The sequence below is a fragment of the Canis lupus genome, chromosome 11, assembly GCF_003254725.2.
Source record: "Canis lupus dingo isolate Sandy chromosome 11, ASM325472v2, whole genome shotgun sequence".
In the NCBI taxonomy this organism is placed as follows: Eukaryota; Metazoa; Chordata; class Mammalia; order Carnivora; family Canidae; genus Canis; species Canis lupus.
In genome coordinates, this window is record NC_064253.1 from 73,432,853 (window position 1) to 73,458,907 (window position 26,055).

Sequence of the window (26,055 nt, forward strand, 5' to 3'; positions counted from 1 at the left end):
GAGGCCCCGCCCCCTAACCACGCCCCCGCCTGCCGAGGCCCCGCCCCTCGGCCTTACTCTCCGGGCCCGCCGCAGTAGCAGTAGCACTGCTGCTGGTTGGTGCGGTGCGGCGAGTCCCACTCGAGCTCCTCGGGCTGGTAGGACAGCACCATCTTCACGGCCTGCAGCGTCCTGGCGATGGCACCCTTCTTCAGCGCGCCGCCTTTCTGCGGGGAGGTGACGGTCCGGCTCAGCCGCGGGGTCCCGGCGGGGGTGGCGGGGGTCGGGGTGGGAGGGTGCACGGGGCGGGCCCGGGGCGGCCACAGGAGCCAGCGCCCGCCCTGCCGCTGGCGAGGGAAACGCTGCTCCCGGGGACCCGTGGATGTTCCAGTGTCGGAAAAGGAGGAAGCCTTTTCTCGTGGATCCCGCATCTATCCTCGCTCCCTCCCAGGAGGATCTCTTAGGAATCATATTAGCATTAACACCAACGATGAAGGTAACCATAACACCCAATATGTACGGAGTGTGGGTGCTCACGTGGGTGTTGTCTTTCCACAGCAAAGCACCATTTATTGGGGGGCTCCTACCCCTGGCCCCAAACCCATATCCATTTTATCATTTGCTGAGGAAGCAGGCTCAGGGAGGCTAAGGCACCTGGCCACCCACTTCCCATCAGTGGCAGCAGCGCTGTCTGCCTCCAAGCCCGGGCTCTGGGACCTGCCGTCGGCCTGCGTGCAGGGGGTGCAGGCTTCCCACTGAGGCGGGGAAAGGCAGGGGCTGCAAGGACGGAGGGCTCACCCGCACAGCCAGCGCGAAGATGCAGCGTCGGCAGAACCACGGCGTGAGCAGGGGACGGTCCGCACTGCCCGCCCTGGGGATGTGGCACTGCTGGTGGTAACCTGCGGCAGAGGGGCGCTGCTGAGTGCCCGCGGGGAGGCAGTGGCCCAGCCCGGCAGCCCTAAGGCCACAGGGCTAGCGAGGGCAGCGCCCGTCGGAGGAGCCAGGGGCTGGCTGCAATGCTCAGCAACGAGCCGAACTGGCGTCCAGGCAGGCGATGGAGACAGCCTGGGCCCCAGTGGGGTTGGCACGACAGTCTGGCTTGGGCCTCTGTGCCCCACGTCTCCACTCATCCTTGCCAGGGGGTGAGGGGAGCTCCAACCCATGCATGCACGTTACATCACTTTTCAGGAACCCCAGCTCTCCCCAGGGCTCCAGAGGCTGGCCCCTGTCACTCCGGGGTCCAACAGAAATGGGAAGCCAGCTGAGAGCCCCCAGTGGGATGCACCCACTGGGTCAGTGTTGGGGAACCCGTCAGGGGGCTCCTCCGTGCCCCGCTCACCACACTCACCCAGGCCACACTTCCCACAGATGAGGATCTCATTCAGCGGCCCCGATGTCTTCCCCAGACAGATGTTGCACTTGGGCTCCTCCCCTGGAACGCCAGCTGAAAGGGAGAGAGAGACAGGGGCCCTCCAGGGTCAGGTCTGGCTCGCAGGAATCCCAGGATTTGCCTTCCAGGTGCTGAGCCGCCCCTCAGTGCGGGGCCTGGCCCTAGACCCCGTGGGCCGGCTCGCTGCATCTCCCCAACACTCTGAGGTGCCTAGTATCAGTAGCCCATTCTAAAGACAAGGAAATCGAGGCTCAGAGCAGTTAATCCCAAAAGTTAAATAGAACTAGAAATGGGATTCGAACCCATGGCTGTTTGACACCTAATCCCTTGTTCTTTCTGACCATATCATGCTGCCTCTTCTGCCTAATTTAGTTTGTTAAGCACTTATTCATGTTACCAGTAACAAACAATGTCATAATGAAACTCCATGTTCCCATCGTTAAGAACTCGTAGCCAATCTTCTGACTGTATTCCCACCCACTTCCCCGTCTTATATTATTTTGAACCAATTCCCAGATCCCTAATCATTTTCTGAAAATGTTTCAGTATGTGACTCTGAAAGATTAGGATGCTCTTCTTTAAAAACGACATAATGACAGTGCTTTTGTTGCACTTAAAAAATTAAAAACAATTTCTTAATATCTCCAATGTGACTCTGAAAGATTAGGATGCTCTTCTTTAAAAACAACACAATGACAGTGCTTTTGTTGCACTTAAAAAATTAAAAACAATTTCTTAATATCACCAACAAACTTAGTGTTCACATTTCCAACTGTCTCTTAAATAAAAATGTCGTAACAGTTTTAAGTGTGTTCAACTGCTTTTAATCTACAAGTTCTTTCTCATTTCTTTTTTCTTTTTTGGTTACTGTTGAAGAGTACGTGTGTCTATCTGTGAAAGGCTTGGGCGGATACATTCATACACTGTGATGCATTTCTGTCTTGTTCCCCTAGCCGACTGCGAGTGATCTGCTCATCACCACGTGCCCAGGACCTCGTACGGCGCGTGGCACACAACATGTGTTCGAGGCATGTTTGTCGACTCCATGGTCTCTTGCCTCTTATTCCTCAATATGGTCCTGAGGGTCACGACAAGCCCTCAACTCCCTAAGGAGGTAAGCCAGTAAAGTGGTAAGCGTAATCAAGTGCTCAATGCCTGCGGCTTGCTCATCCTCGTGCTGTCCTCCCAGCGATGCCAGCAGGGGCTCCGTCCTGCCCGGGACGCACAGTTCTCTGGCTGGGGAAACACACTGCAGCACCCACGGGGGGCCTGGCGCACCGGGGGCCCTCTACCCAATGTCTGCGGGGGTCTTCCCCGGCCGCTCCATCGCCTTCAGTGAGAAGGTAACTCAGGAGAAGAGCTCCTCCGTGCTTTGGATCTTGGGAGAAGAAATTGAGGGCGAGGGGCGCTGGGAGAAGTGTCTCCACCTCCGCATCAGCCACCACATCTTGGATGGAGCCTCTGCGAACTGGCTGGGTTCTGTGGCCTCCACTTGGCAGGCGCCTTGAAATCCTTCCTTTCGGTAACACATTCTTCAGGAAGGGCCTCCCAGCAACTCAGGAGCCCTGGGCCAAAGGTCTCATGCAACTGCCCTGCGAGGCCACAGCCGTCATCACCTCCTTTCTTCAGATGAAGAAACCGAGGCTCAGAGAAGTGTCACTTGTTCAAGAACACGCAGCAAGCAAGTGGCGGAGCTGAAGCTTGGCCCGAGGCCTACTGAGCCCAAGCTTAGAGCTCCAAGCGGGAAACACGAGTGTTGTGACTGATGAGTGGGGTCTGTGATGCCCGTGGGAAGGGAGAACGGGGCTGTGGGGGGGACTGTCAGCCCTCCGCGGGCCAGGATGGCGCCCGACCCAGCTCCGGCTCAGCCCCAGAGCTGCTCCAGCTCCGCCCAGACATGATCATCGTCGCCCTGCCTGGTCCATCTCTGCCTTCTCGGCTTCCCGCCACGGCTGGGGCTGCCTCCACTCGTTTCCCCCACACGTGGATCGGGCGCACTGTGCTCACACGCAGAGGAGCCAGTTCTGAGCGCCCCTCCCCGTTCCTGGCCCCGGACTGACCCAGAGCCCTGTGCAGTCGGGCACGAAGTGGCATCCCAGTTCTCCCAGCACCTTCCGGAGGAGTCCGAGCCACCTCCTCCACCTGCCTGCCTCCCTTCGTGACGTGGGAGTGATCACAGGCGTGACAGACGTCCGAGTGCCTTTCTGTGTAAACAGGCTCGTCATCGGATCTCCTCAGGTGGGCCGGGGGGCAGGGGGGCCCATCTGACAAGGGCAGATGCAAGCAGTACCAGAGAGAAGGCGGCGGATGGGAGTGGAGGAGGAGAGCGGGCCAGGGTGGGGCAGGGGAGCCCGGGCCCTTCGGGGTACTCACCATGCTGTATGTCCTTCCAGAGGACCCAGTATTTGGAATTATCTTCAAAAGTCACAAGGCAGCTCTGCTTAGAACTGCTGACCTGGGCGCGGAGAGGGAGGGGCAACGTGAGAAAGTGGCCGGGGACCAGCCCCTGGGACATGGAGGTCCTCTCCCATCCACTCCTTGTGCTCCAGAAAGCAGAGCCAGGCTGGAAGGGGGAGGACAGTGGTTCCAGAGGCAGAGTGTGCCTGGGGACTTGGTGGGAATGCCAAGGACGGTGCAGGCCAGGTGGTCACCTGCGGTCCCCTCCAGCCTGACTTTGTTTTGTTCTGTGGGCTCGTAGAGCTCTTTTCTAAAGACCTGGCTGCATGATGTCAGCCCTGAGGATGGCACCTGCCCAAGCAGGCTCCGGCTCCTTCCACATTCATCTTTTGAGCATGAGGGGCAGTAAGGGAGGCCCAGGCCAGAGGACGAGCAGAGACGCTGAGCCTGGGAACTGGGGCCGGGGAGGAAAGTTTACCCTCTTGATCTTCCCGAGGTAATACAGTCCATCTGTCCAGCGGCACAGCACGTACTGGCCCTCCGTCAGCTTGGACATCAGGTCTTTGAAGTTGTTCTTGGCTTTTGCCAGGGCCCCCTTGTTGGGGAGGTGGCTGGTGGCACCATAGGAGTCCCGAGTCCCTGGGTCCAGAGTGTGATTCTCCATCAGCTTCCCCTGACACTGGAAGAGAGAGAGAGAGAACAGGGTTTTTACTCCTCACTCCCCGGGCCCAACAGTCCATCCGGGGAAGGAAGGAGCCCATCATGGACACAACCCGTGGTACGGTGTGCTGGGCGCTTGTTATCGCGCTGGATCCTCGTGACAACCCTGCGGGGGGCAGGTTATTACTCCCATTCCACAGGCAGAGGAACTGAGGGCTGGCAGGGGAAGTGGGCAGTGGAGTGGAGGCAGAGGCAAGGCTTCAGTGAGGTGTGCTGGTCTGCACCCCTGCCCCTCTTCCCACTTCCTGCGCAGGCTGCCTTAGGCCTTCTCCGGGAGGGGAGCGGGGGGAAGTCTTTGCTCCCCCCACCCTGCCCCGAGATCTGGGAAGGAAAGCTCCCAGGTGGCTAGTGACCAGGTACAGATGGCCCGCTTCTGTCTTTTGTGATCCCCCTTTCTGCTCTCAGTTATGGGGTGACTTCAAGGAAACCAATTCTGGGACATCTAAATCCACTCAGGGGCAAGTGTGCTCCAAGCAGTAAGTCATCACAAGCTGCCGTGTCCGTCTGCACCTGTCTCTGTCCCCACCCTATGAGACGCTCTCTTCTCCCTGCTGGTGGTACCACTGGTGGTCCCAGAACCCCTGAGCATCTCTAGACTTCTCCCACTAGTCAGGTGCCGCCGTGTGCCAACTTCAAGCCCAGTGGGCCCTGGCATGTGGCCCCTCTTTTCTGCGTCCCCGTCCTGGTCTGCTCTGAGGCCTCCCTTTTGCTTGGGCCCTTCATTCACTCACTCGCTGTTGGGGAGCCTTGTGCTCACGCTTGCTGGCTCCTGGGGTGGGGAACGACACCACCACACCCAGGACAGGTCCCTCCCCGCCTCCCCGCCTCCCCGCTTCCCCACCAGACTCTTCCACGGGGCCAAGCATTCCCTGTCTTTCTCCCGGAGGCCGTCTGTGGCTCCCCGTGTCATCTCAGGCACTGGAAGCCGTCCCCAAGGCCCGCCTCCCTCCCTGCGCTCACCTGGCTCCGTGCCCCTGCGCGCTCTGCGGAGCCGACACAGCCGCGCTCTGTTCCCTGCGCCCGCCCCGGGCTCCCCTCCCCGCGGGCACCGGGCGCCGGCGGCGGGCGGCGGGCGGCGGGCGGAGGGCGGCGGGCGGAGGGCGGAGGCTGCCGTGTGCCCCGCGGGGGACGGCGCGGGTCCGGGCACGTGCGTGGCCGTCGGGGCCGGGGCAGGCCGGGGCAGGCGCTCCCCCCAGGGCGCCCCTTTCCGCGCGGGAGGGGCGGGCGGGGCCGGGGTCGGGCTGCGGGTCCCCCTGTCCGGGCCCCCCCGTCCGCCCCCTGCCCCCCGGGCTCCGGAGCTGACACTTCCTCCCGGCGCTCGGGGCCCGGCCGCGCCCCCTCCCGCGCCTGCCCCCGCCGGCCCCGCGGCGCTGATTGGCTGATTCAAACCCGCCCGCGAGGGCCGCCTGCCTGCGGGTTCGCCGCCGCGTCCGGCTCCGGCTCGGGCTCGGGCTCGGGCTCGGGCTCCGGCTCCGGCTCCGCTCCGGCTCCGGCTCCGGCTCGGGCCCGCCGGGCGCGGCGCTGACTCAGCCGGAGCCTCTCGGGGCGGCCCCGCTCTTCCCGGGTGTCGGGGCGGGAGGCCGCGTGGGCGGGACCCGGGACCCCGACCCCCGCCCCCGCCCCGCCCCGCCGCGGACCCCCGGCCCCCCGCGGCCCCGACGCCCCGGCCCTGGGCCGCCTCCCGGGCGCCCGCGGGGGGTCAGGCGCCGGCCGGCCCCGCCGCTGCCCCCGCCCGCCCCGGCCCCCCCGCCCGCGCCCCGCGGCCGCCCCCGCCCGCCGACGGCCCTGCGCCCGGCTTACCGCGAGCCCGCGCCGGCCGGTCCCTCCCGCAGTCTGCCCACCCGGCGCCCCGGCGGAGGAGGCGGCCCGGCCGAGTGTCCGCCCGCGGGGCCGGGGTCGGGGTCTCGCGGGGCGGGGCGGGGCGGGGGCGGGGGAGGGGCCGGGCGCTCAGGAAGGGGCCCCCCGGGCGCGGGGCGCCATCTTTTTCGCGTTTTCCCGCGAATTATTGACGTCCCGCTTATGTAAGTAGCGGCGGCCGCGCGGGCCTCGCCATTGGCGCCCGCGGCCCGCCCGGCCCCGCAGCGCCGCCCCCGCGCCCCGGCCCCGCAGCCCCGCTCCGCCCGCCCGCCCCGCCCCCGCCCCCGGCCCGCCCCGCCCCCCGCCCGCCCCGCCCGCGCGTCCCCGGCCGCCGGCCCCGCCTCCTCCCGCCCCTCCCCCCACGCCGCGGACGCACGCGGAGGCCCCGCCCCCCGCCGGCCCCGGTCCCCGCGCGGTGCACCCGGGGGCGCGCAGCGGGCGGCGGGGGGCAGCCTGGGGGCGCGGGGCGGGGCCTGGTCGCCCCCCCCCCCCCGCGGACCCCGAGGCCTGCGGTCGGCCCGGCCCAGCCTCCCGCGCTGCCGGCGCCCGCCCGCCCCCCGCCCCGCCCCGCGACCCGAGGCCGCGCAGCCCCGCGGGGCGCCCACGGCTGTGCCGCTGGGGGAGCCCGGCCTCGGGCCCTGGGGGCGCATCCCCGTCCGTCCCGGGGGCGCTCGGCGCCGGCCCGCCTCACAGGCTGCTGCGTAGACGCCGCAAAGTCCGGCGGCGGGCGAGGACGGAGCCGGCGCGGGGCAGGGGCAGGGGCAGGGGAGGGCAGGGGAGGGCAGGGGAGGGCAGGGCAGGGCAGGGCAGGGCAGGGCAGGGGAGGGAGGCAGCGGCGGCGCGGCCAGGACGGGGCCCCCGCAGCCCGGGAGGCCAGAGCGCGCGGAGGCAGCTCACCCGGACCCGCAGAGCCTCGGCCCGCGGCGCAGGTGCGCGCAGGTGGCACCTGGACACGGAGGTGAGCGCCCGGGGCGGAGGCAGCGGTGCGCGGGGGCCGGGGACGCCCGGCGGGGGCAGGTGTGCGGGGGGGGGGGGAGGCGGGAGGCGACGAGCCCGTGCGCAGCCCCAGGCCACTGGGCCTCGCGGACCGGGCTGTGCGCGGCGCTGATGGGAGTTTGCTTCGGGAGCCGGCAGCGGTGGGTTCAAAGTGGGGGCGAGCGACACGAAGACAGTCCAACGGCTGAAAAAGAAAAGAAAGAAAAGAAAAGAAAAGAAAAGAAAAGAAAAGAAAAGAAAAGAAAAGAAAAGAAAAGAGGTTAAGGATGTCAGCGGGCAGCGCGCCAAAGAGGAGAGCCAGAGGCCGAAAACAGAAGGGAAGCCAGCCCCGCCGGCCAGCTCAGGCCTGCAAACCGAGGGAGCCGCTTCTCCGCAGACCTTTCCTGGGGAAAACAAAAACCAGCCTCCAGCTGCAGAACAGGTGCAGTGTGATGTGAAAAAAAGTTTTGAACACTCAACACTGTCCTATCGACGCATTTTAGGGACACAGGTACCAAAAACTGTTAGAACGTGTCGGGAAATCCGACACCGACTTTAGGAGAGCAGGTCCCCCTAGGCGGGAGTGTTAGGAATGAGGCCAGAAAGAGTCACACGGGCCGTCCGAGTCTACCTGTGCTGATCTGTTTCCCAGGAAATTCAAAATATCTGAAGCAAAGACAGCAGCGCGCCAAGATTGGGCCGAGCTGGGTGGCCGTCCGTGGTGGCTCTCTGCCATCCTCCTCCGTCTCAGGCCTGAACCCTTTCCTCTATTTTCTGTGTGCTCAAAATTATTTGGGAATTCCATTTATTTGTTCTTGGTGACCTGTACGCCCAGGAGGGGCTCAGACCCGCAACCCCAAGACCATCACATACCCCTCCCTTGGAGCCGAAGTACTGGCGAGTGGGGGAGGCCTGGAGAGGCCCCGCAGAGAGGCCAAGGGCCGCCAAACCTGGGGGAACTGGCGCAGGAGCCTCCCCACCTGCTGCGGGTGTGCACGGGGTCACCCACCCTGCAGTACTTCATCCTTCTCCACACACTGCCCTGTCCTCGTTTTTCCTTCTGATTAAGGATGACTCAGAAAAGCCAGAAAACCACAGGGAGGAGGTGCAAGTCACCTGAGATTTCCACAGTCCTCTAGGTCCGCTTTGCTGAGGCACAGGTCGTTACCACACAAAAAATCCACCTGCTTTCTTTTTTTTTTTAATTTATTATTTATGATAGTCACAGAGAGAGAGAGGCAGAGACACAGGCAGAGGGAGAAGCAGGCTCCATGCACCAGGAGCCCGACGTGGGATTCGATCCCGGGTCTCCAGGATCGCGCCCTGGGCCAAAGGCAGGCGCCAAACCGCTGCACCACCCAGGGATCCCTCCACCTGCTTTCAAAGCGCAGCGCCTTGTGCTTTGGCAGAACAGGATTTCGTTCTGGAAGTACTTTCCGGGTGCTCCCCGAGAAGGAATGCTCTTCACAAATACAGTAGTTATTCCTGTAATATGATTTTTCAGACTCGCGATGGTGAAGTTACTTTTGCCCACGAGGCCAGGTGACCGGCTAGGTGGGTCTGTGTTTCGTTGCCTGAGTCTGGGGGTCAGTGTATAATGTCCCCGGCGCAGAGGAGCCGGGAGTTTTCAGATGACAGTAGAGGGCAGGATCGTCAACAACCACCACAGGGACACTTGACAGGGTGGGACTGTGAGCCGTGGAAGCGCCTGTGGCCTTGTCGAGCGGCCAGGCCACAAACACCCTGACCTGTGGCTTCTGTGGGGAAATGAGAGGAGGCAAGCGTCTGCCCCTCTTGGAGCCCAGAGCGGGAGGAGACGACAGCACGGGACACAGGCGATCCTCGGCCTCCCAGCCTCTCGGCCTCCCCGCAGGCGCGCTGCAGACCCTGGGCCCCTCCTCTGAAATGTGCTCCCCCACCGCCCCCCACATCTCAACACTGAGCACCCTTTAGGGGAGCGGGTGCCGCCCGAGGGGGAGGGGGTGACACAGAGGGAGATGTGCCCTGAAGTGACACGCAGTCTCCGGCCTCAGGAAGGGCCTGGTCCAGAGCTGGCAGGTGGGCCAGACCCGTCAACAGGTGACCTTGACATGCACTGGGAGAGGGGCCCGGACGGCAGCGGTGGCGCCCGGCAAGGTCCCACGGCCTCCGTGTCCTTCCGGGAGCTCCCCCGGCTGGGAGCCTCGAGTGGGTCACTTCCTAATCTGGGCTTTGGATTCACTCACTGGTCAAAATGCGACACTTAGGACAAACGCGTGGTTCTGGTGTGTGCACAGGCTCTGTGTGAAGAGGTGACCAGCGAACCCCGCTCCCGTCCGGTGATGATGACCTGGTCCCGTCTCTCGCGTGAATCAGGTCCGCCGCTACCTCGTGTCAGAACTTTGATAGGATCCAAGTAGCGTGATGGTAGGAGTCGGTACCCGAGCAGAAGGACAGACGGACAGAGCCCTGGCCCCGGCCCGAGGGCTGCGGGTGTGCAGTGCATCTGTGCGGGTTTGCGGGGTGCTTCCGGGGCACCGTGAGCTGTCCTGCAAGCTGTCCACACGAGAGATTGCACAGAGCCACGCAGGCCGGCGAGTCCAGCACCTTCCAGGCGTCTTTGCTGGGACGGAGCAAGCCCCGGGTCCCCGCGGTCGCTGGGCGCTGAGCCAGGCCCCTCCCGGGCATCAGGGGGAGTCGAGACCTGACCGCTCAGGGAAGCATCTGCGGAGGGCAGCACGGGCAGTAGGTGGTGCGCCTCCCCGGCGGGGAGGGACCGGGACCCCGCTGGGTCCGCGCCCCCAAAGCCCCGGGGCCCCGCAGGCCCCACCCTGCCCCCTTGTCTCACACTGGGGTGTCCGAGGAGGTCCCCGGGGCAGCGGAGTGAGCGCCCCACGCCAGGCACTGCCCGGCCTCCACGCCAGCTGTCGTCACTCCACGTCCCTTGTGAGCCAGCACCACCCCTGGCAGAGCTCGGCTGCCACCCCAGGAGGTCCAGCTCTGGAGCCCTGACCTCTCGCCTGACATCCCCTGTGCACGCGGCTGGGGGCCCGTGGGGGCCCATGCGGCCTGAGATGACCTCAGGGCAGCGTGGGTGTGGGGAGCGCCGCAAGCTTTCCCCAGGCGCACGTGGCGTGCTCCATCCCCGAAGTCACTGTACCTGCAGAGCGAGGTGGGGACTAGGACTCTCCTGCTTTGCAGGTGGCAAACCTGAGGTCGAGGTGGCCAGCACGCGTTAGACACCCTGCCGTGGCGGGGGCGGGGGTGGGGACACCCACAAGTGGAGGAGACCTCCCGGGGCAGGGCTCCCACTCCTCATTACTAGATGGGGACGCTGGTGCTGGGAAGCAGGTAAGGCTTGCTCAAGGGCCTGCGGGAAAGGCGCGGGCAGTCGGCAGAGGAGCCGTCTGGGACCAAGGCCCGGCCTCCTGGCCCAGGGATTGGCGTCCTGCGGGCCTCCGAGTCTGGCCGCCACGGCTTGTTTAACCTTCTGGCTGAGCGTCGCCTGGGGTGTGAGGGTCTCGCCAGCGCCGCGGGGACTTTCTGCCTGGCTGGGGGCATGTCCCGTAGCCCTTAGGCCTGGGGAGCCCGCGTGCCACGGCGCTGGCCACTGAATCCTCGCTCCATCGCTGCTCGGGAAGTCGGGCCTGGCTGCCGTGCTTCGTCCCGCCCCGGCCCTCTGGCCCCAAGCAAGGCGGGGGCTCCAGGCCGCCCCCCGCTGGGAGACGCCGCCCAGACGCGCTGGGCTCCAGCCGTGGGCTCCTCTCCCCGAGGCCGGCGTGGCGGGTGCACGGGGCCGGGTGGGGGGCTCCAGAGCGGCGGCCCTCGGAAGGAGGCGGCCCGGCGACCCCTCGGTGCCGTTGATGTATGCACCGTCGGCTGGGCATCCCCGGAGGCTGCCGGAGGTCAGGGTCAACCCCGGGGCCTGCGTGGCCTCAGCCGCTCAGCCAGGGGCCTGCCAGCAACACCTGGGGTCCCCGGGATGGATCGCCTCCCCAGGCCGGTGCCTCCCGCCCCACCCGCCGCCCGGCCTGTGGACTGTGGCTACAGGCCCACGGCCCTGAGAGCTGGTCCCTTATGCCTCCCTGTGAGTGAGCCAAGCGGCGGGGGACCCCCTGGCACGCACGTGTCCTCACTGGTCCTGTGCTGCGGAGCTCTCTTCCCGCCTCGACGGCTCGCTCCCCATCAGGCCCTCGGGCTCCCGCCGAGCCCCGATGATGCGTGCACAGGCCCCTGCGCCCTGCCCTCTGTGCCCGCGGCCATCCAGCCCGCCCCACGATGGCTCCATGCACCTGCCGCCACATGGGATGGGTTGGGTGGCTGGAAGCTCACGGGACAACTGTCTGGGTAACGTGCAGGACCTCAAGGCCTGCGCCTGTCGTGCCTGTGTCAGTCCTGGGTTCTTCTGACCTTCCCAACTTGGGCTTTCCTGTTGTCCCTCGTCACACGACCACACCCCTACCCTTCAGTCTCTGTTTTCTGGAATGAGCATGGCATGTATAAATAAGCCCATGTGCCGGTAAGAGCTCAAAAAAAAAAAAAAAAAAAAAAAAAAAAAGGCTTGTTGAATAAGTGACTACTTGAATGACTCATCTCGCAGGCCCACCCAGAGCCCAGAGCCCTGCACAGAGCAGGTGTTGAGGAAGCGAGGGCGGGATGATGGGGTTTAGAGAGGGGGAGACCACAGGCCTGCCATTTCCTAGCTGCCGGGACCTTCGCCCGACTATTCAACCTCTCTCGGCCTCCATTTCCCCACCTGTAAAATGGGATCAGCGCAGCACTCGCCTCAGCATTGCTGCAGGACGGAATGCGATGATGCGCGTGAAGCGCCTGGTACAACAGGCACCTAGTAAGCGGCAGCTGTGACCGCCCCTAATCAGCGCGCCCTGGTCTGTGATGCGGTTGTTTAAGGGCCTCGTTAATAAGGTGCGGCACCCATGGGCATCCTCTCGCTCTGCTCAGGCCTGACGACGAGGCCACATGCACCCGCTGGGGAATAGGGTAGAAGCGAGTTCCGGGAAGCCCTCTAGTTCCTCAGCTCTGTGCCCAGGTCTCTCTCCCCACGCCCAGGCCCCCCGTTACAGGTGGCCTCCTGACCCCGCCTCGCCCCCAGCACTCTCTTTCCAGCATGCCCTGGTGCCGAAGACCCCGTCCTGCCCCTTCCATCACTCAGCTCCCCAGCCCTAGATCGGAACGCCCCTTTCCTGGAAGTTTCTCCTGATTCTCCCCAAGCTTTCCCTCTCCTTCCCTGGCCCTGACCGGCCAGGCCCTCTCCTGGTGATCCCTTAGGATGATCCCTTCGCACAAAGGTCTTGGGTGGGAAAACGTCAGCTTTTCTCAAGTTACGTTGCAAGTGTAATGAGATTCCAACAAGAAATATTCAAAATATTTAATCACATTTATTGTATCTGGAAGAATAAAAGAAAACCTGTTTTAAAATAAGAGTAATTTCTTAAAAGATTTTATTTTGGGATGAAGTCAGTAGTGGAGCGTCTGCCTTCGGCTCAGGCTGTGACCCTGGGGTCCCGGGATCGAGTCCCGCGTCGGGCTCCTTGCAGGGAGCCTGCTTCTCTCCTCTGCCTGGGTCTCTGCCTCTCTCTGTGTCACTCATGAATAAATAAATAAAATCTTTTAAAAAGCAGATGCTTAACTGACTGAGCCACCAGGCGCCCCTGAATTATATCTTAGTAAAGCTGTTACCAAAACATTCCGGGCTCTGTCCCTTACAAGTTGCATCACCGGGATGAGGGACCCTACCTGCCTCTGCCTCAGTTTCCCTAAATGTACTGGCGACTGTGACAGCAGGGGAGCTCGTGAGCTTGTTGTGAGTCAATGAGGGGAATGGCGTAAGGGGTTAGCAGGGTGCTTGATGCACGCGGAGCCCTGCGTGAACAGCATCCACCGGGCTCTTGCACCGTGACAGGTGCACCCGCGTGGCCGCTGTCCTGGGCACGACCCTCGTGACCTCAGGGGTCCTCCAGTGCTGCGAGCCGTGGAGACGCAGAGAAGGCCCGGCCGGAGCGCGCGGGGGTGGGGCAGGGACCGGGCCAGGTGGCCCTGGCCCGAGCTCGGGTTCTGAACCTCAAGGCCGTCCAGTTTCGTGCGCTTGTGCCCTCGCGTTTGTGCGGATTCTCCTACTGCCCCGACCCTGTTGGCCGCACAGCCTGAGGCCCCGCTTCACCGCCCACCGTCCTCCTTCCAAACTGCTTGTCTCCTGCTTACAGCTATCAGGTGCCCCCGGAGAAAGGCTGCCGAGCCGGGCGGGCGCCCCCCGGGGTGGGCAGCGTCAGGCCTGGGGAGGAAGGCCCCCGGCGGCCCCCTCCTCGCCCGACAGACCTCTCAGCTTGGGCCTTGTCCTACGAGACGTGCGGCCCAGAGAGCCCTGGCTCGCCCTTGCTTCCCAGGCTCGGGCCCGCTGTCCGACCCCCCAGCCCTGAGCCCCCGAGCACGGGGACGCGGCAGTCGTGGCGGCCCCCACCCGCAGGCCTGAGAGCCAGCCGTGCGAGGCAGCGGGCTCGGGGGGCAGGGGCCCGGGAGCGGGGCTGGCCGGGTGGGGGGCGAGGGGGGCGCCCGGCAACCCTGCGCTCAGCGCCGGCGGCTGCTTGTTTCCCCAGCGCAAGGCCCCGTCCCCACCGAGAGCGGGCGGGGAGCAAAGCCCTGTCCGCCACCCGCAGGCACGTGGCGCCTGTGACACGCCGTGCCAGGGAGGGTGGGCAGGACCGTGACCATTGAACGGACAGGGCCCCGGGGGTGTGAGCCAGCAGCGATGGGCATGACGGTGGGTGGGCAGAGGAGCGTCGCCGCAGCTGGAGCCTGGGCGGCCCCAGGAGCCGAGCACGGGGGGTCGGGGGGGGCCCTGCGGAATCGGCCGCGGCCTCCCGGGTGGGGGGACAGGTGCGGGCCGCAGCCGGAGGCAGGCCGGGGTCTCCCCCAGGGCCGGCAGTGCCGGGAGGTGTCAGCAGCTGCACCCGGCGCGGCCCAGGGCCCTCCCGCTGCGGCGGCCTGGCCGACTCCTCGGCGCCCTCAGGACCGCACAGTCGCTTTCTTGGGTTTTACGCGTGTTTGGAAGGAAGCTGTGCTCAGGGGCTCCCCGTTCCTTCGGGCCGCAGGGCTCGCGGGCGGTGCGGCAGGCCCAGTGAGAGGCGCCCCCCGGCGCCCACCCGCCCGGACCTCCGGGGCCGCCCCGCTCTCGTCCGGCCGTCCGGCCCGCCGCGGTGCCCTGGGGTCCTGGGCAGGGCCCCCGCCTGCGCCCTACGCGTTTGTCTCCACGATGCACTTGAGGAACATGGTGTCATCCTTCACGTAGGCGTGCTTGGGCGACTGCAGCCGGCTGAGGGGGAAGAAGAGCGGGCAGCCGCTGGCCACGTTGGTCTCGCTCTGCGGCCGCTGGAAGGACGCGGAGCTCAGGTCGGGCCGGAAGGCGTCGATGGCGTGCTCGCGGTTGTTCTGGTCGAGCAGCATGAAGGTGACCTGGCGGCGGGGGCGGAGGGGTCAGGCCGTGCCCCGGGGACACCGCGCCGCCCTTGCCCCGTGCGGACGCGGAGTCCAAGACGCAAGGTCCGGAGCACGCTGGGCCGGGCAAGGCCCCCGGGGCGGGAGCGCATGGTCCCGAGCCGCGGTGGGGGCTGCCCTGGGAGTAGGGGTGGGGGCTTTGAGCCCGGGGCACGGGAATCCCGAGCCACCATCACTCTGGGGTCAGGATGGGGCCGCGCGGCACGAGGGGGCCCCACCCACACCCCCGGTGCCCCTTCCCGCTCTGGACCGTGAGGCTGCTCCTGGGACAAGGCACGGGGACAAGGACAGGCGGGCCTTCCACCCAGGGGGTCAGTCGATGCCCTGAGCCTGCACGTGGACCCCAGACACGGGTGGTCCTGCGCCACACGAACCCCTTCCCTGGCTCGTGTCACTAAACTCCGGCTGCCGACCACGGGGGTCCTCTCGCAGCTGTCGCGCTTCGCGAGGCTCAGAAGGTGACGGGAACCAAGACGCTCCAGCCTCGCCTCTCACTGTAGTGAGACCCTGCGGCGGCGCTTTAAGACCTGGGGACTCCTATCCCGACCCCTGTGGCAGCCCCTCCTGCCCCCCTGCTCCCCCCCGGCCTGGTTCTGGAGCACCCCCTTCCTTCCCCACTCGCCGTGCGGGGAACGCCTCAGCCCGGCTCCTCTCCTGTCCTTCTAAATAGGTTTTTCTAAAGATCTTATTTATTTATTCCTGAGACACACAGAGAGAGGCAGAGACCCAGGCAGAGGGAGAAGCAGGCTCCATGCAGGGAGCCCGACATGGGACTTGATCCCGGGACCCCGGGGTCATGCCCTGAGCTGGAGGCAGACTCTCACCGCCGAGCCCCCCAGGCGCCCCTTCTAAATAACACTTTGTAACTTGGAACAGTTCTGGGTCAAGGCACGCGTGGATGGAAGCTGCAGCGATTCCCCGCGCGGCCTCCCCGCACCTGGAGCCGCCCTGACACGGTGCAGCCGCCCAACGTCTGGGGTCCACTCCGGCCTCCCCCGGGGCCGTGCACTACCTCTCTGGGCTGGAGGACCCCCGATGATGCCCGCCCAGGGGCGCGGTACAGAGGGGGTCGCTGCCCTACACTCCTGAGCGCTGCCCGAACTCACCCTCGAGCCTGATCTTTCACCGGCTCCACAGCCACACCTGCCCCCGAATGGCCCACGGCTGGGATCACGCAGCCCGTCCGCGCCCCGTCAGGCCGGCCCCTTCACGCAGGATCGCCTTTACGGGTCCTCAGGGCCCGACGGGGCCGCGCCGTGTGAACGCCCTGCCGCCAGCACCCGCCCCCCGCCCCCCGACGGCACCGTGGCCACCTGCACGTTCGGGCAGCTACCCACGACGCTGCCGGGAACACCTGTGTGCCGCCTCTGAAAACCAAAATTTTTGACTCATTGGCCACATCCCAGGGGGTGCAGTGGGGTCGTGCGGGAGCACGTTTCACGGGGTACGAAACCACCAGATGGGCTTCCGAGTTGCGTCCCGCCCAGCCGCGATGGAGGGTCCTGGTGGCTCCCCATCCCCGCCCGCACCTGCTGCGGCCAGCGTCCCGGGCTGACAGGCGTGCCCTGCCCTGGGCTCCTTCCGGTTGAGAACGCCGCCACTTGAGGCTAGCCCCACGGCACCTCCTCCAGGAAGTACTCCGTATTCACCCCCATGGGGGTCGGGGCTCCAGGCCGTCGGGGGCGCCGGGCCAGCACTTTAGTCCCCCCCAGTCCCTGACAGCCCCGGGCGCGAGGGGTGCGCTCAGGCTCTGCCTTTATACGAGGTGAAACTGAAAATGCAGACGGGACCAGGACCCAGGCTCCCCATCCCCCGCCCAGCCCGTACCTTGTTCCGAAAAGGCCAGGGCAGCAGAGCGTCGTACTCCCCTCTCATGATCACGATGAAGAGCGACAGGTGGGTCCTCTTCCCCGTCCCGTCCCCATTCAGGTAGAGCCGCAGGCACAGCTTGTAGCCGTACTTGGCCGTGTAGAAAGCTGAGGGGCGGAGGGCTCGGTCAGCACGGGCAGGCCCACGGGCAGTGGCTCCAAACTGAGGCGCCCCACTCCAAACTAGCGCGGCGAGGAGGACCCGGCTCCGGGAGGTGACCTCGCCCAGCCGTCGCCTAGCTGTTGCTCAGCCGTCACCCAGACAGCCGCCCGGAGGTGACAGGCGCGCCCCCGAGGACTGGATGCTGAAGCTGCGGGCCCTGGCACCACGCTTCTGATTTTGCCCACCCGTGTTTTGCAGAGGGGAAGCCCAGCCCCGTGGCCGGACACGCCGGGCGCTCGCGGCAGAGACAGAAGCAGGGCCCGGGCCCACCTCACGACACCGACTTCGTTCCGCTGCCCTAGGCCAGGTGCTCAGCCCCCGGACGCTGGGGAGCCTGGGGCAGCTCCCGGGTCTGGCCGCCACCCCGGGTGGGCGCCCCGGGGGATGAATCATCCCTGATGATCGCCCAGAGGGGCCTGGGCTCTCCGTGGGCAGCAGAAGGGGCCGTTGGAGGGTGCGCACCCGCGGCTGTCACCGCCAAGGCCCTCGGGGCCGGGGAGCAGGCGGGAAGAGGTGCAGGAAGAACAGGAAGGCAGAGACGGGGCGGCTCTGAGGCAGCGGGCTGGCTTGGGGAGCGCCCGCGTTAACCCGGCCTGGGGGTCGCGGGTGGGTCCGAGGAGCTGACGACCGGGAAGGCGTGGAGCCGGGCCCCGTGCCAGGTCGCTCACACCTGCCTGCAAAATCCTCCTGATGGGCCACCTGCCTCAGATGCGCACACGCAGGGTGACAGTGAGAGTGTTGTGCAAATCCACTCGCTGTTACGTAGATGGAGCCCCCTGATTAGCAGAAACTTCTCCTGGGGCGCTCAGCGGTCGAGCACCTGCCTTCGCTCAGGTCGTGATCCCGGGGTCCGGGGGTCGAGCCCGTGTCGGGCGCCCTGCTCAGCGGGGCGTCTGCTTCTCCCTCTCCCTCTGCCCCTGCTTGTGCTCACTGCCTCTCAAATAAATAAAGTCTTAAAAAAAAAAAAACCCAAGGGGCGCCCGGGTGGCTCAGCGGTGGAGCACCTGCCTTCGGCTCAGGGCGTGACCCCAGGGTCCTGGGATCGAGTCCCACATCGGGGTCCCCTGCAGGGAGCCTGCCTCTCCCTCTGCCTGTGTCTCTGCCTCTCTCTGTGTCTCTCATGAATAAATAAAATCGTTAAAAAAAAAAACCCCAAGAACGAAATAAGAGAAACATCTGCTGAGTGTTCTCCGCGGGCGCGGCGCCGGGTGAGGAAGCACCTGCGAGCTGCTCACCGCCTACGACGCCGTTCGGCTTCCTCTGCGCTGGCCTCGCTCCCCGGCCCTGCGGACGGGGTCCTGCGCTGGCCCTGCGGCAGGTCCCCGCGCCCCTCACGCCGAGCAGCTCTGGCTCGGGCACCCTCTCCGTCGCGGCCGGGAGCCCCATGAGGTCAGTAACAACCTCATGCCACCTGGCGGAAGCGGGCGGCTAGGGACTCGAGGGGGGCCCGCGCCACTCTCCCCGCCCCGGGGCTCCGTGTAGGCTGGGGGGCCTGCCGCCTGCGCCCCGGGGTTTAGATGGCCCCGCTGGACCCCGCGCGGCGGTCACCTGGCTCGCTGCCGTCCCTGCTTGCTTCCCGGAAGCCTGCCCCCGCACCCCTGCACCCCAACACCACCCTGACCCCCACCCCCACCCCTGCGGGTCTGCGCCCGGGGGAGCAGCGGGTACCTGGTGAGAAGAGGCTGACGGTCCTGCCGCAGGCAGACTCGTGGCAGCGCCTGGTGACGTTGGTGATCTTCCACAGGAACGTGCCATCGAAGGAGGCCTCTTCCGTGAGGCGCAGGCTCTGCTCCAGCTTGCCCAGGGCCTGGTCTTTCTGGGCCAGCGTCTGCTGCAGCTCCGCCACCTGCGCCAAGGAAGCCCAGTCACTAGGGAGCCAGGGGCTGGGGAGGGGGGGGTGGCACGGGGTGGGCTCGGGGGGGTGCACGGCTGGGGGCTACATGGAGGGGATGGGTGACAGGGAGCGTGGGCGGGGATGGGGGGCACGGTGAGGCACGAGGTGGGCACGGGGGGACATGGAGGGGATGGGGGATGGGGCGTGGGCAGGGACGGGGGCATAGATGGGGGACATGGAGGGGATGGAGGACACGGGGCATGGGCGGGGACGAGGGCATGGGGGGACACGGGGGTACAACACAGACGGGGGGACATTGGAGAGGATGGGGGGGGTAACGGGGTAATGGGGGGCACAGGGGGCGGGAGGGCACAAGGTGGGCACAGGGGCCACGGAAAGCCTCCCCCAGGCACACATAGTGGCCTTGTGCTGTCCCCCGGCCTCTGTCCCCGCTCCGTCCTCCGTGGCCCCCACCCTACCCCACGGCCCACACAGCCGTCCCCTGGGAGCCTCCCCCCTCCACCCCAGGGGCCGTGGGACACAGCCTGTGCCGTTTCCACAGGGGCTCCCCCGAGGAGGGCTGGCTGGGCTCACTGCTCAGGTACCAGAGCCAGGAAGGTTCTGGATGCACTCAACACACGGCTGCTGCCCTGGGGGGCCCACCGCGACCTGAGGCAATGGTCACATAGACAAACGCTCAAACCGGGGCCCGCTTCTCTGCCAGGTGCCCCCACTGACATTTGAGAAAAACATGGACTTGTTCTCAGGGAAGGCAGGAATGGAAGTGAGCGTCCTGAAAGGAAACCGAGTCCCTAATTCTCGGCTGAGCAAGCCGGAGTCCTGAGAGGGGACGTGACCCATCCAGGCCTGCATAGCAAAGCCGTGGGGAGCTGGAACTAAATCCAGGCCTGAGCCTGCGTGAGACACTGATGGAACGTTGCTGGACAGGAAAAGGGAAAAAAGGAGCACTCTTGGCACGGATACTGGTTATATCACGACAAGTACGAGCTCTGGAGCAAGGGAGGGCACAGCCCTCTGGTCAGAGGGGTCATGTCGGGGACTTGGGGTGGGACCACCGAGGCCGCTGAGCTTCAAGGAGGAAGTCCTCGGGGACTGTTGGTCTCTGAAGGCCTGTGCAGGGCCCAGGGGGCAGGTTCGCGCAGGGGGCCTGCAGTGCAGGGCCGGGAACAAGGCACCGACTACACCGAGGGGCCGATTTTAGTTTAGTATAAGGAAGAACTTTCTCATAGTGAAAAACGCCCAGCGGTGGAGAGATGTGCTCTGGAAGGGAGCAGCCTGTCCCCGTAGAGATTCAGGCAAGGGATTGAGGCGCACGGGCTGCTGGGTTGGCCCTGGCCCTGCCTGTGAGTCAGCGCCCTTCCTAGGGGGTCCTGGGCCCCAGGAGAGGGCCTGTTTGTAGGGCAGGGCGGGTGGTGGTGGGGTCGGGGAGGAGTCTGTCTGGTTGGGGAGGACGCTGCAGGGAGGCTGCCTGCGCTCCCGACACCAACCGGGTGGTGGGGCCTCTGAACCCACTGGGCAGGGCCTTGACCTCGGCTGCGGGGTCCTTAAGCCCACCGGGCAGGACCTGAGCTGGGCCATGGGGTCCTTAAGCCCACCGGGCTGGGCCTTGACCTGGGCTGCGGGGTCTCTAAGCCCACCCGGCAGGGCCTGAGCTGGGCTGTGGGGTCTCTAAGCCCACTGGGCAGGGCCTTGACCTGGGCTGCGGGGTCTCTAAGGCCACCGGGCAGGGCCTTGACCTGGGCTGCGGGGTCTCTAAGCCCACCGGGCAGGGCCTGAGTTGGGCCACATTGTCTCTAAGCCCACCGGGCAGGGTCTTGAGCTGGGCCGCGGGGTCTCTAAGCCCACCAGGAAGGGCCTTGACCTGGGCCGCGGGGTCTCTAAGCCCACCGGGCAGGGCCTTGAGCTGGGCTGTGGGGTCTCTAAGCCCATCGGGCAGGGTCTTGAGCTGGGCTGCGGGGTCTCTAAGCCCATCGGGCAGGGCCTGAGCTGGGCTGCGGGGTCTCTAAGCCCACCAGGCAGGGCCTTGACCTGGGCTGCGGGGTCTCTAAGCCCACCGGGCAGGGCCTGAGTTGGGCCACATTGTCTCTAAGCCCACCGGGCCGTGTCTTGAGCTGGGCCGCGGGGTCTCTAAGCCCACCCGGCAGGGCCTGAGCTGGGCCGCAGGGTCTCTAAGCCCACCGGGCAGGGTCTTGAGCTGGGCCGCAGGGTCTCTAAGCCCACCGGGCAGGGTCTTGAGCTGGGCTGTGGGGTCTCTAAGCCCACCAGGAAGGGCCTTGATCTGGGCCGCGGGGTCTCTAAGCCCACCGGGCAGGGCCTTGAGCTGGGCCGTGGGGTCTCTAAGCCCACCGGGCAGGGCCTGAGCTGGGCTGTGGGGTCTCTAAGCCCGTCGGGCAGGGCCTGAGCTGGGCCGCGGGGTCTCTAAGCCCACTGGGCAGGGCCTTGACCTGGGCTGCGGGGTCTCTAAGGCCACCGGGCAGGGCCTTGACCTGGGCTGCGGGGTCTCTAAGCCCACGGGCAGGGCCTGAGTTGGGCCACATGGTCTCTAAGCCCACCGGGCAGGGTCCTTGAGCTGGGCGCGGGGTCTCTAAGCCCACCGGGCAGGGCCTGAGCTGGGCCATGTGGTCTCTAAGCCCATCGGGCAGGGCCTTGACCTGGGCTGCGGGGTCTCTAAGCCCACCGGGCAGGGCCTTGAGCTGGGCCGTGGGGTCTCTAAGCCCATCGGGCAGGGTCTTGAGCTGGGCCGCAGGGTCTCTAAGCCCACCGGCAGGGCCTTGAGCTGGGCCGCGGGGTCTCTAAGCCCACCAGGAAGGGCCTTGAGCTGGGCTGTGGGGTCTCCGAGCCTACTGGGCAGGGCCTTGAGGTGACCGTGGGGCCTCTGAGCCCACCTGGCAGGGCCTTGAGCCGGGCCGCGGACCCCCGAGCCCACTGCGCAGGGCCTGGGCTCCCAGCTCACCTGCTGTTCCAGGCTCAGGATGTGCTCGCGGTCCAGCTGGCTCTGGTGGATGGAGGCGGCCAGGGCCAGGTGGGAGGCCTCCACCTCCTTGTTGAGGACGGCCACGATGTTCTCGAACACGCGCAGCTTCTCCTGCAGCTCAGCCAGGGGCTTCTCCTTTGTGAGGCGCTGCAGGGTGTGCTCGTCCTGGCTGTCGGAGCGGGGCGCCCGGTAGCAGTCCACCTCCAGGTCCCCAGCCACCTCCACGGCCGCCTGCAGCTGCAGGTCCGACAGGTTCCGCTCCAGGGCCAGGGCCGCGCCCCCGGGGCCACGTGGGGCCATCCACGGCGTCACGCATCCCAGCAGCAGGTTGAGGTGGGTGGTCTGCGAGGCGACCTCGTGCTCCTGCATCAGCCTGGGGCTGCCCTGCGGAGGGGGGGGGCTCAGGGTCCTGCTGCCCCAGGGCTCCCGGGAAAGTCAGGTCCCCCCACCCAGCAGGAGAGAGGAAGAGGGCGCTGGTGAGGGCCCTGGCATCACACACACCCGGCCCACACGCCTCCTGCCCACTGGAGCATCCGCGGCGCCCCAGCTGTGTGCAGGGGTGAATCAGGACCACGTGGCGGGGGGTGGTGTGGTGAGTGACTTGGGGCTGGGGTAGACATTACTAGAACGTCCCTGAGCACAGAGAGGATTCGCTAGTGGCATCTGTTGAACTGACAGGTCAGTAATGTTAGGGACACCCAGCGGCTCAGCCTGACCCGGAGGGAAAACCTGGGGCGGAGCGAGGACACTGAGCCCATTCAAGCCCACTCCGAGCGGGGACGCCCCAAGCCTACCTTGTAGGGGCAGCCCACTCCAGCAAACGGGCAGCCGACCTCAGCCTCAGCCACCTCAGGCGGGTCCTGGAAGCGACAAGTGTGTCACCACATGTTAAGGGGTCCCAGCGGCCACCCGGCTCTCCTGCAAAGCCCAGGACCCAGCAGGGCGCCAGCGGGTGGCCCTGAGGAGGCACATGCTGTTCTGTCCACCGGGGACTCCTTCAAACCCCGACCCAGGCCTCTGCTGCCGTCCTGCTGGCAGCACTGCCCCCTCCTGTCGGGACTGGTCCACCCAGCTTGACAGTCGTCCCCACTGCTGTGGGTGCCTGTGAAGGTCACAGTAGCATTTCCAGCGTGGGGGGCAGTGACCACTGCGGGGGCGACGCTGGGTACACACTGGCTGCTTGAGTGATCACCTCCCCTCCCTCCTGAGTGATCACCTCCCCCGGGCCTCTCCCCGTCTCCCCCTCCCGCAGCCCCGGGGCCTGTCCCCGTCCCCCCCTTCCTGCAGCCCCAGGGCCTGTCCCCATCTACCCCCTCCCCCTGTCCTGGGCTTCAAGCACAGCCTGTCCCCAACGAGGCACAGGACCCAGACATCCCGCTGAGGCGGGGGCGGGGGTGGCCTTGGCGGAGCCGGGATGGGAGCTGCAGCCTCTCCCAGTAGGTGGGGGGCATGGGGACGGCGGGGTCCCCAAGGCTGGCGCGGCCCTGGGCCCTGGGGGCCCAACCAGGGTGTGCTTTTGCCCAAAGCGGGAGTCGAAGGAGGGGTAAGGAGGCGGGAGCCGGGCACCGAGGGCTGGGAGTGCGTAGACCCCGCAGGTGGAGGGGTGGGGCGCATGGTCGGGGCGCTGGGCCCGCTGCTGCGGTCTCTGCGGGGCAGACCCAGAGCCCAGGACGGCGCTGCCCGGGGGACTGGGGATGAGCAGGGGGGCGGTGGCCGGTCCCACGGACTTGGGGGTGCTCCGGGGGCCTCGGCGGCCAGCCAGGCTGCCCCAGGCCTCCTCAGGGCAGCACACGCTCCTGGGGGAGCCGCGGGGCGTGGGGGACGCTGCCTGTAGGAGCGCCAGGCCCGTTCCAGTCACTTGACATGCAAACTGTTGGGTCCTAGGAGACTTACTAACCTCTCCCTGCCTCGGTTTCCTTATCTGCAAAATGGGGATGAGGATGACACTGCCCTGTCCCCGCGCAGGTCATCTGCTGGGACTCCCACCCCCGAACGTGACTGTGTTTGGAGGCGGGGTCTTCACGGAGGTAATGAGGTCAGAGTGAGGGCAGGATGACACGCCGGGAGGGCAGCGTCTACACGCGGGCCGGGTCGGACAGACCCGCCTCCCTCAGCCCCCAGGGCGGCGAGAACGGGCGCTGTGTGGCTGAGGCCGCGCGGCCTGCGGGCTTCTGCGCGGGGAGTGCAGCCGCGTGGGCCCCGGGCGGCCGTGGGGCCGGTGTGCACGGCGTGGGGAGCACGGCCCGCGGCCTCGGTGCTCGGGGCAGGCTGTTCCTGCTGCCCTCGGGTCTGCTGCCTTCCCCTCCTCCCCGGGCTGGCGCGCACTGCCTCTCATTTAACCCCTGCATCTCGCCCTCTTTTAAAACAAGACTTATGTATCTGCTTGAGAGAGAACACGCGGGTGGGGAGGGACAGCGCGGGGAGGATCCTGAAGCGGACCCCTCCCGGAGCGTACAGCCCCACGTGGGGCTCCATCCAGGACCTGAGGTCATGACCCCAGCTGGAATCAGGGGTCGCAGGCTCCGCCGAGGAGCCACCCAGGCGCCGCCCTGCACCTCTTGGACCCCTAGTGACTGGCCCGGTAAGACCCTTTGGGCCTGGGCTTCCTCGGGCAGGTGGGGGCGTCCTGAAGGTGCGCGTGTACCTGGGCCGCGGCGCCTGGCGTGTGTCCCCACAGGGTCCCCGCAGGACCTCGGGAGGCGGCGGGCCGGACCAGCTTCCTGTCCGTCCGGGGAAGCCCGGGCCGTGGCGGCCGTGAGCTCACGTGGGCCTGAGGCCGCGGAGCCCCGGGCTGGGTCTCTGTCCAATTAGAGCCCTGCCGGCCCTGCTGCCCCCACCCCCGCCCCCCAGCACCGCGGCCTGCGGCCCTCTCGCCCCGGAGGAGGCTGCGGCTGAGCCTCGGCTTCTGCCTCAGTGGGGAGCCGAAGGCCGGGGCGGCTCAGGGCAGCGCCAAGGAAGGCAGCGGCCGAGTCCATGGCCTGGGTCCTCCCGCCCAAGGGGAGTCCTCGCCTTAACCGGAGGTGGCCCCCCCGAAAGGGTAGGGACGAGGCGCAGCCGGGGAACGGGCTGGGGCTGCGGAGGGAGGATGGGCGCCTGTCCGGGCCTGGTGCGTGTCTCGAGCCGCAATCGTCCCCGCGCGAGGGCCCCCCCGCCCCACCGCCTGCAAGAAATGACGTTCACAGTGGAATTGCCTCTGCAGAGGAAACAGAAAGATCCCGGCCCGCGGGCACCCTGCTCCTCCTGGCTGCGCCCCAGGGGCCTGCGGGCCGCTCCCCCCGCCCTTTGGGGTGGCGCCGCAGGTGCGTCGGGAGCCCCCAGGGCGCTGCGGCCTCTGAGCGGCGAGCGCCACGAGGTGCGGGGCACAGGGACCCGCCACTGCCCGCAGCAGAGGGCCGGCCACACGGCGGCTCTGGGGCTCGGCACCCCGGGGTACAGCCGGGCCCTTCACGCGGGCGGGGGCCGGTGGGGTGCACCGGTCTACGCGGCCCGGCCTCCTCCCGGCTGCCGCCTGTTGCCCCTTTGGCAGCTTCTGCTCCCGCGTCCTGCGGGAGGCCCGGCCTGGGTCCTGGTCCACACCCGTCTTGCCCTTTCCCGTGTTCCCGTCGCACTTGGTGGAGTCCACACGGCCTGCGTGACCCAAACCCGCATCGGACACTTGGGGTCACCCGAGGTGCCCGCAGCCTGGAGGCAGGGGTCACGACCCAGGTTTGCCTCCCGCTGTGATGGGACCTTGGTCCACGCGCACCTGCTCCCCGGGCCTCAGTATGTCACCTGCACGCTGGGAGACGTGGGCTATCGCCCCACCCGTGACACCGCACGTCACAGGGCCGTGAAGCTACTGAGGCAACTGGCGAGGCCAGAAGGGCCCGGGGTCATCCGCAGGCATCACGCTTCCAGGGACACCGGTACACGGGGCGCACGGCTGTCACCAACAAGGGAGACTGGGACGGGGCCCAGAGGAACACGGGCGGCGTCCTTCCACGGAGGCAGGCCTGCTTCGAGGGGCGGCGGGCGGCGGGCCGACGGAAACCCGGAGGGAAACACACGTGGGCGCCGTACAAACTGGACACGGAGCGAGAGTCGGGCGCCCTGGGCGGAGGAGGTCACAGGCCCGCGCCCAGCGTAAGTCACAGCATCACGTGCCAGCCGCGGGCTTCTCCAGGGCCGCCCGAGGCCAGAGAGCGGAAGAAGCCGTCCTCTCCCCAGGCTCGCCGGGACACAGACCTGAACGCTTTTCCCAGACACCCGCTGCTCCTTATTTCGCTGTCACATCCTTGGGCAGGTTGGGGTGGGCCGTGGCGGGTCGTGGCGGGTCGTGGGAGGCTGTGGCAGGTGGTGGCAGGTGTTGGCAGGCCGGAACGGGCCGCTAACCAGGTCGCAGTGACC

The 26,055-nt window shown here is 66.7% G+C and overlaps 1 protein-coding gene and 2 long non-coding RNA genes across 9 annotated transcripts in view; 2 read left to right on the forward strand and 1 right to left on the reverse strand.

Annotated features, from left to right (window-relative positions):
• The window catches only part of PHF19 (PHD finger protein 19), a 41,574-nt gene that overhangs the window by 10,838 nt on the left and 4,681 nt on the right, over positions 1-26,055 (reverse strand). For 4 of the 5 annotated variants that reach the window (XR_004803617.2, XR_004803616.2, XM_035696921.2 and 1 more), the window contains exons 3-11: positions 22,464-22,529; positions 21,649-22,053; positions 18,509-18,686; positions 16,637-16,785; positions 4,245-4,445; positions 3,743-3,824; positions 1,328-1,423; positions 778-878; positions 58-206 (exon numbers count right to left, since the gene is read on the reverse strand). Coding sequence is in view for 3 of the 5 variants with exons in the window: in XM_035696921.2 (XP_035552814.1) it covers positions 58-206; positions 778-878; positions 1,328-1,423; positions 3,743-3,824; positions 4,245-4,445; positions 16,637-16,785; positions 18,509-18,686; positions 21,649-22,053; positions 22,464-22,529 (1,427 nt within the window). In the remaining 2 variants the exon portion in view is untranslated. Of the gene's footprint in view, positions 1-57; positions 207-777; positions 879-1,327; positions 1,424-3,742; positions 3,825-4,244; positions 4,446-12,676; positions 14,768-16,636; positions 16,786-18,508; positions 18,687-21,648; positions 22,054-22,463; positions 22,530-26,055 lie in introns of those variants that run through there. The other variant, XM_035696925.2, reaches the window with a different exon arrangement.
• Positions 95-18,203, forward strand: LOC112650571 (uncharacterized). 3 transcript variants are annotated; one of them, XR_007414166.1, is made up of 4 exons: positions 95-216; positions 371-475; positions 2,323-3,607; positions 17,039-18,203. It is a non-coding gene; the product is annotated as an uncharacterized LOC112650571 (long non-coding RNA). The 3 variants fall into 3 exon arrangements; XR_003130282.3 differs by lacking the exon at positions 17,039-18,203 and having other exon boundaries at positions 2,323-3,746; XR_004803618.2 differs by lacking the exon at positions 17,039-18,203 and having other exon boundaries at positions 100-222; positions 2,323-3,746.
• Positions 7,159-17,032, forward strand: LOC118350242 (uncharacterized). The gene is made up of 3 exons (XR_004803619.2): positions 7,159-7,301; positions 14,604-16,705; positions 16,865-17,032. It is a non-coding gene; the product is annotated as an uncharacterized LOC118350242 (long non-coding RNA).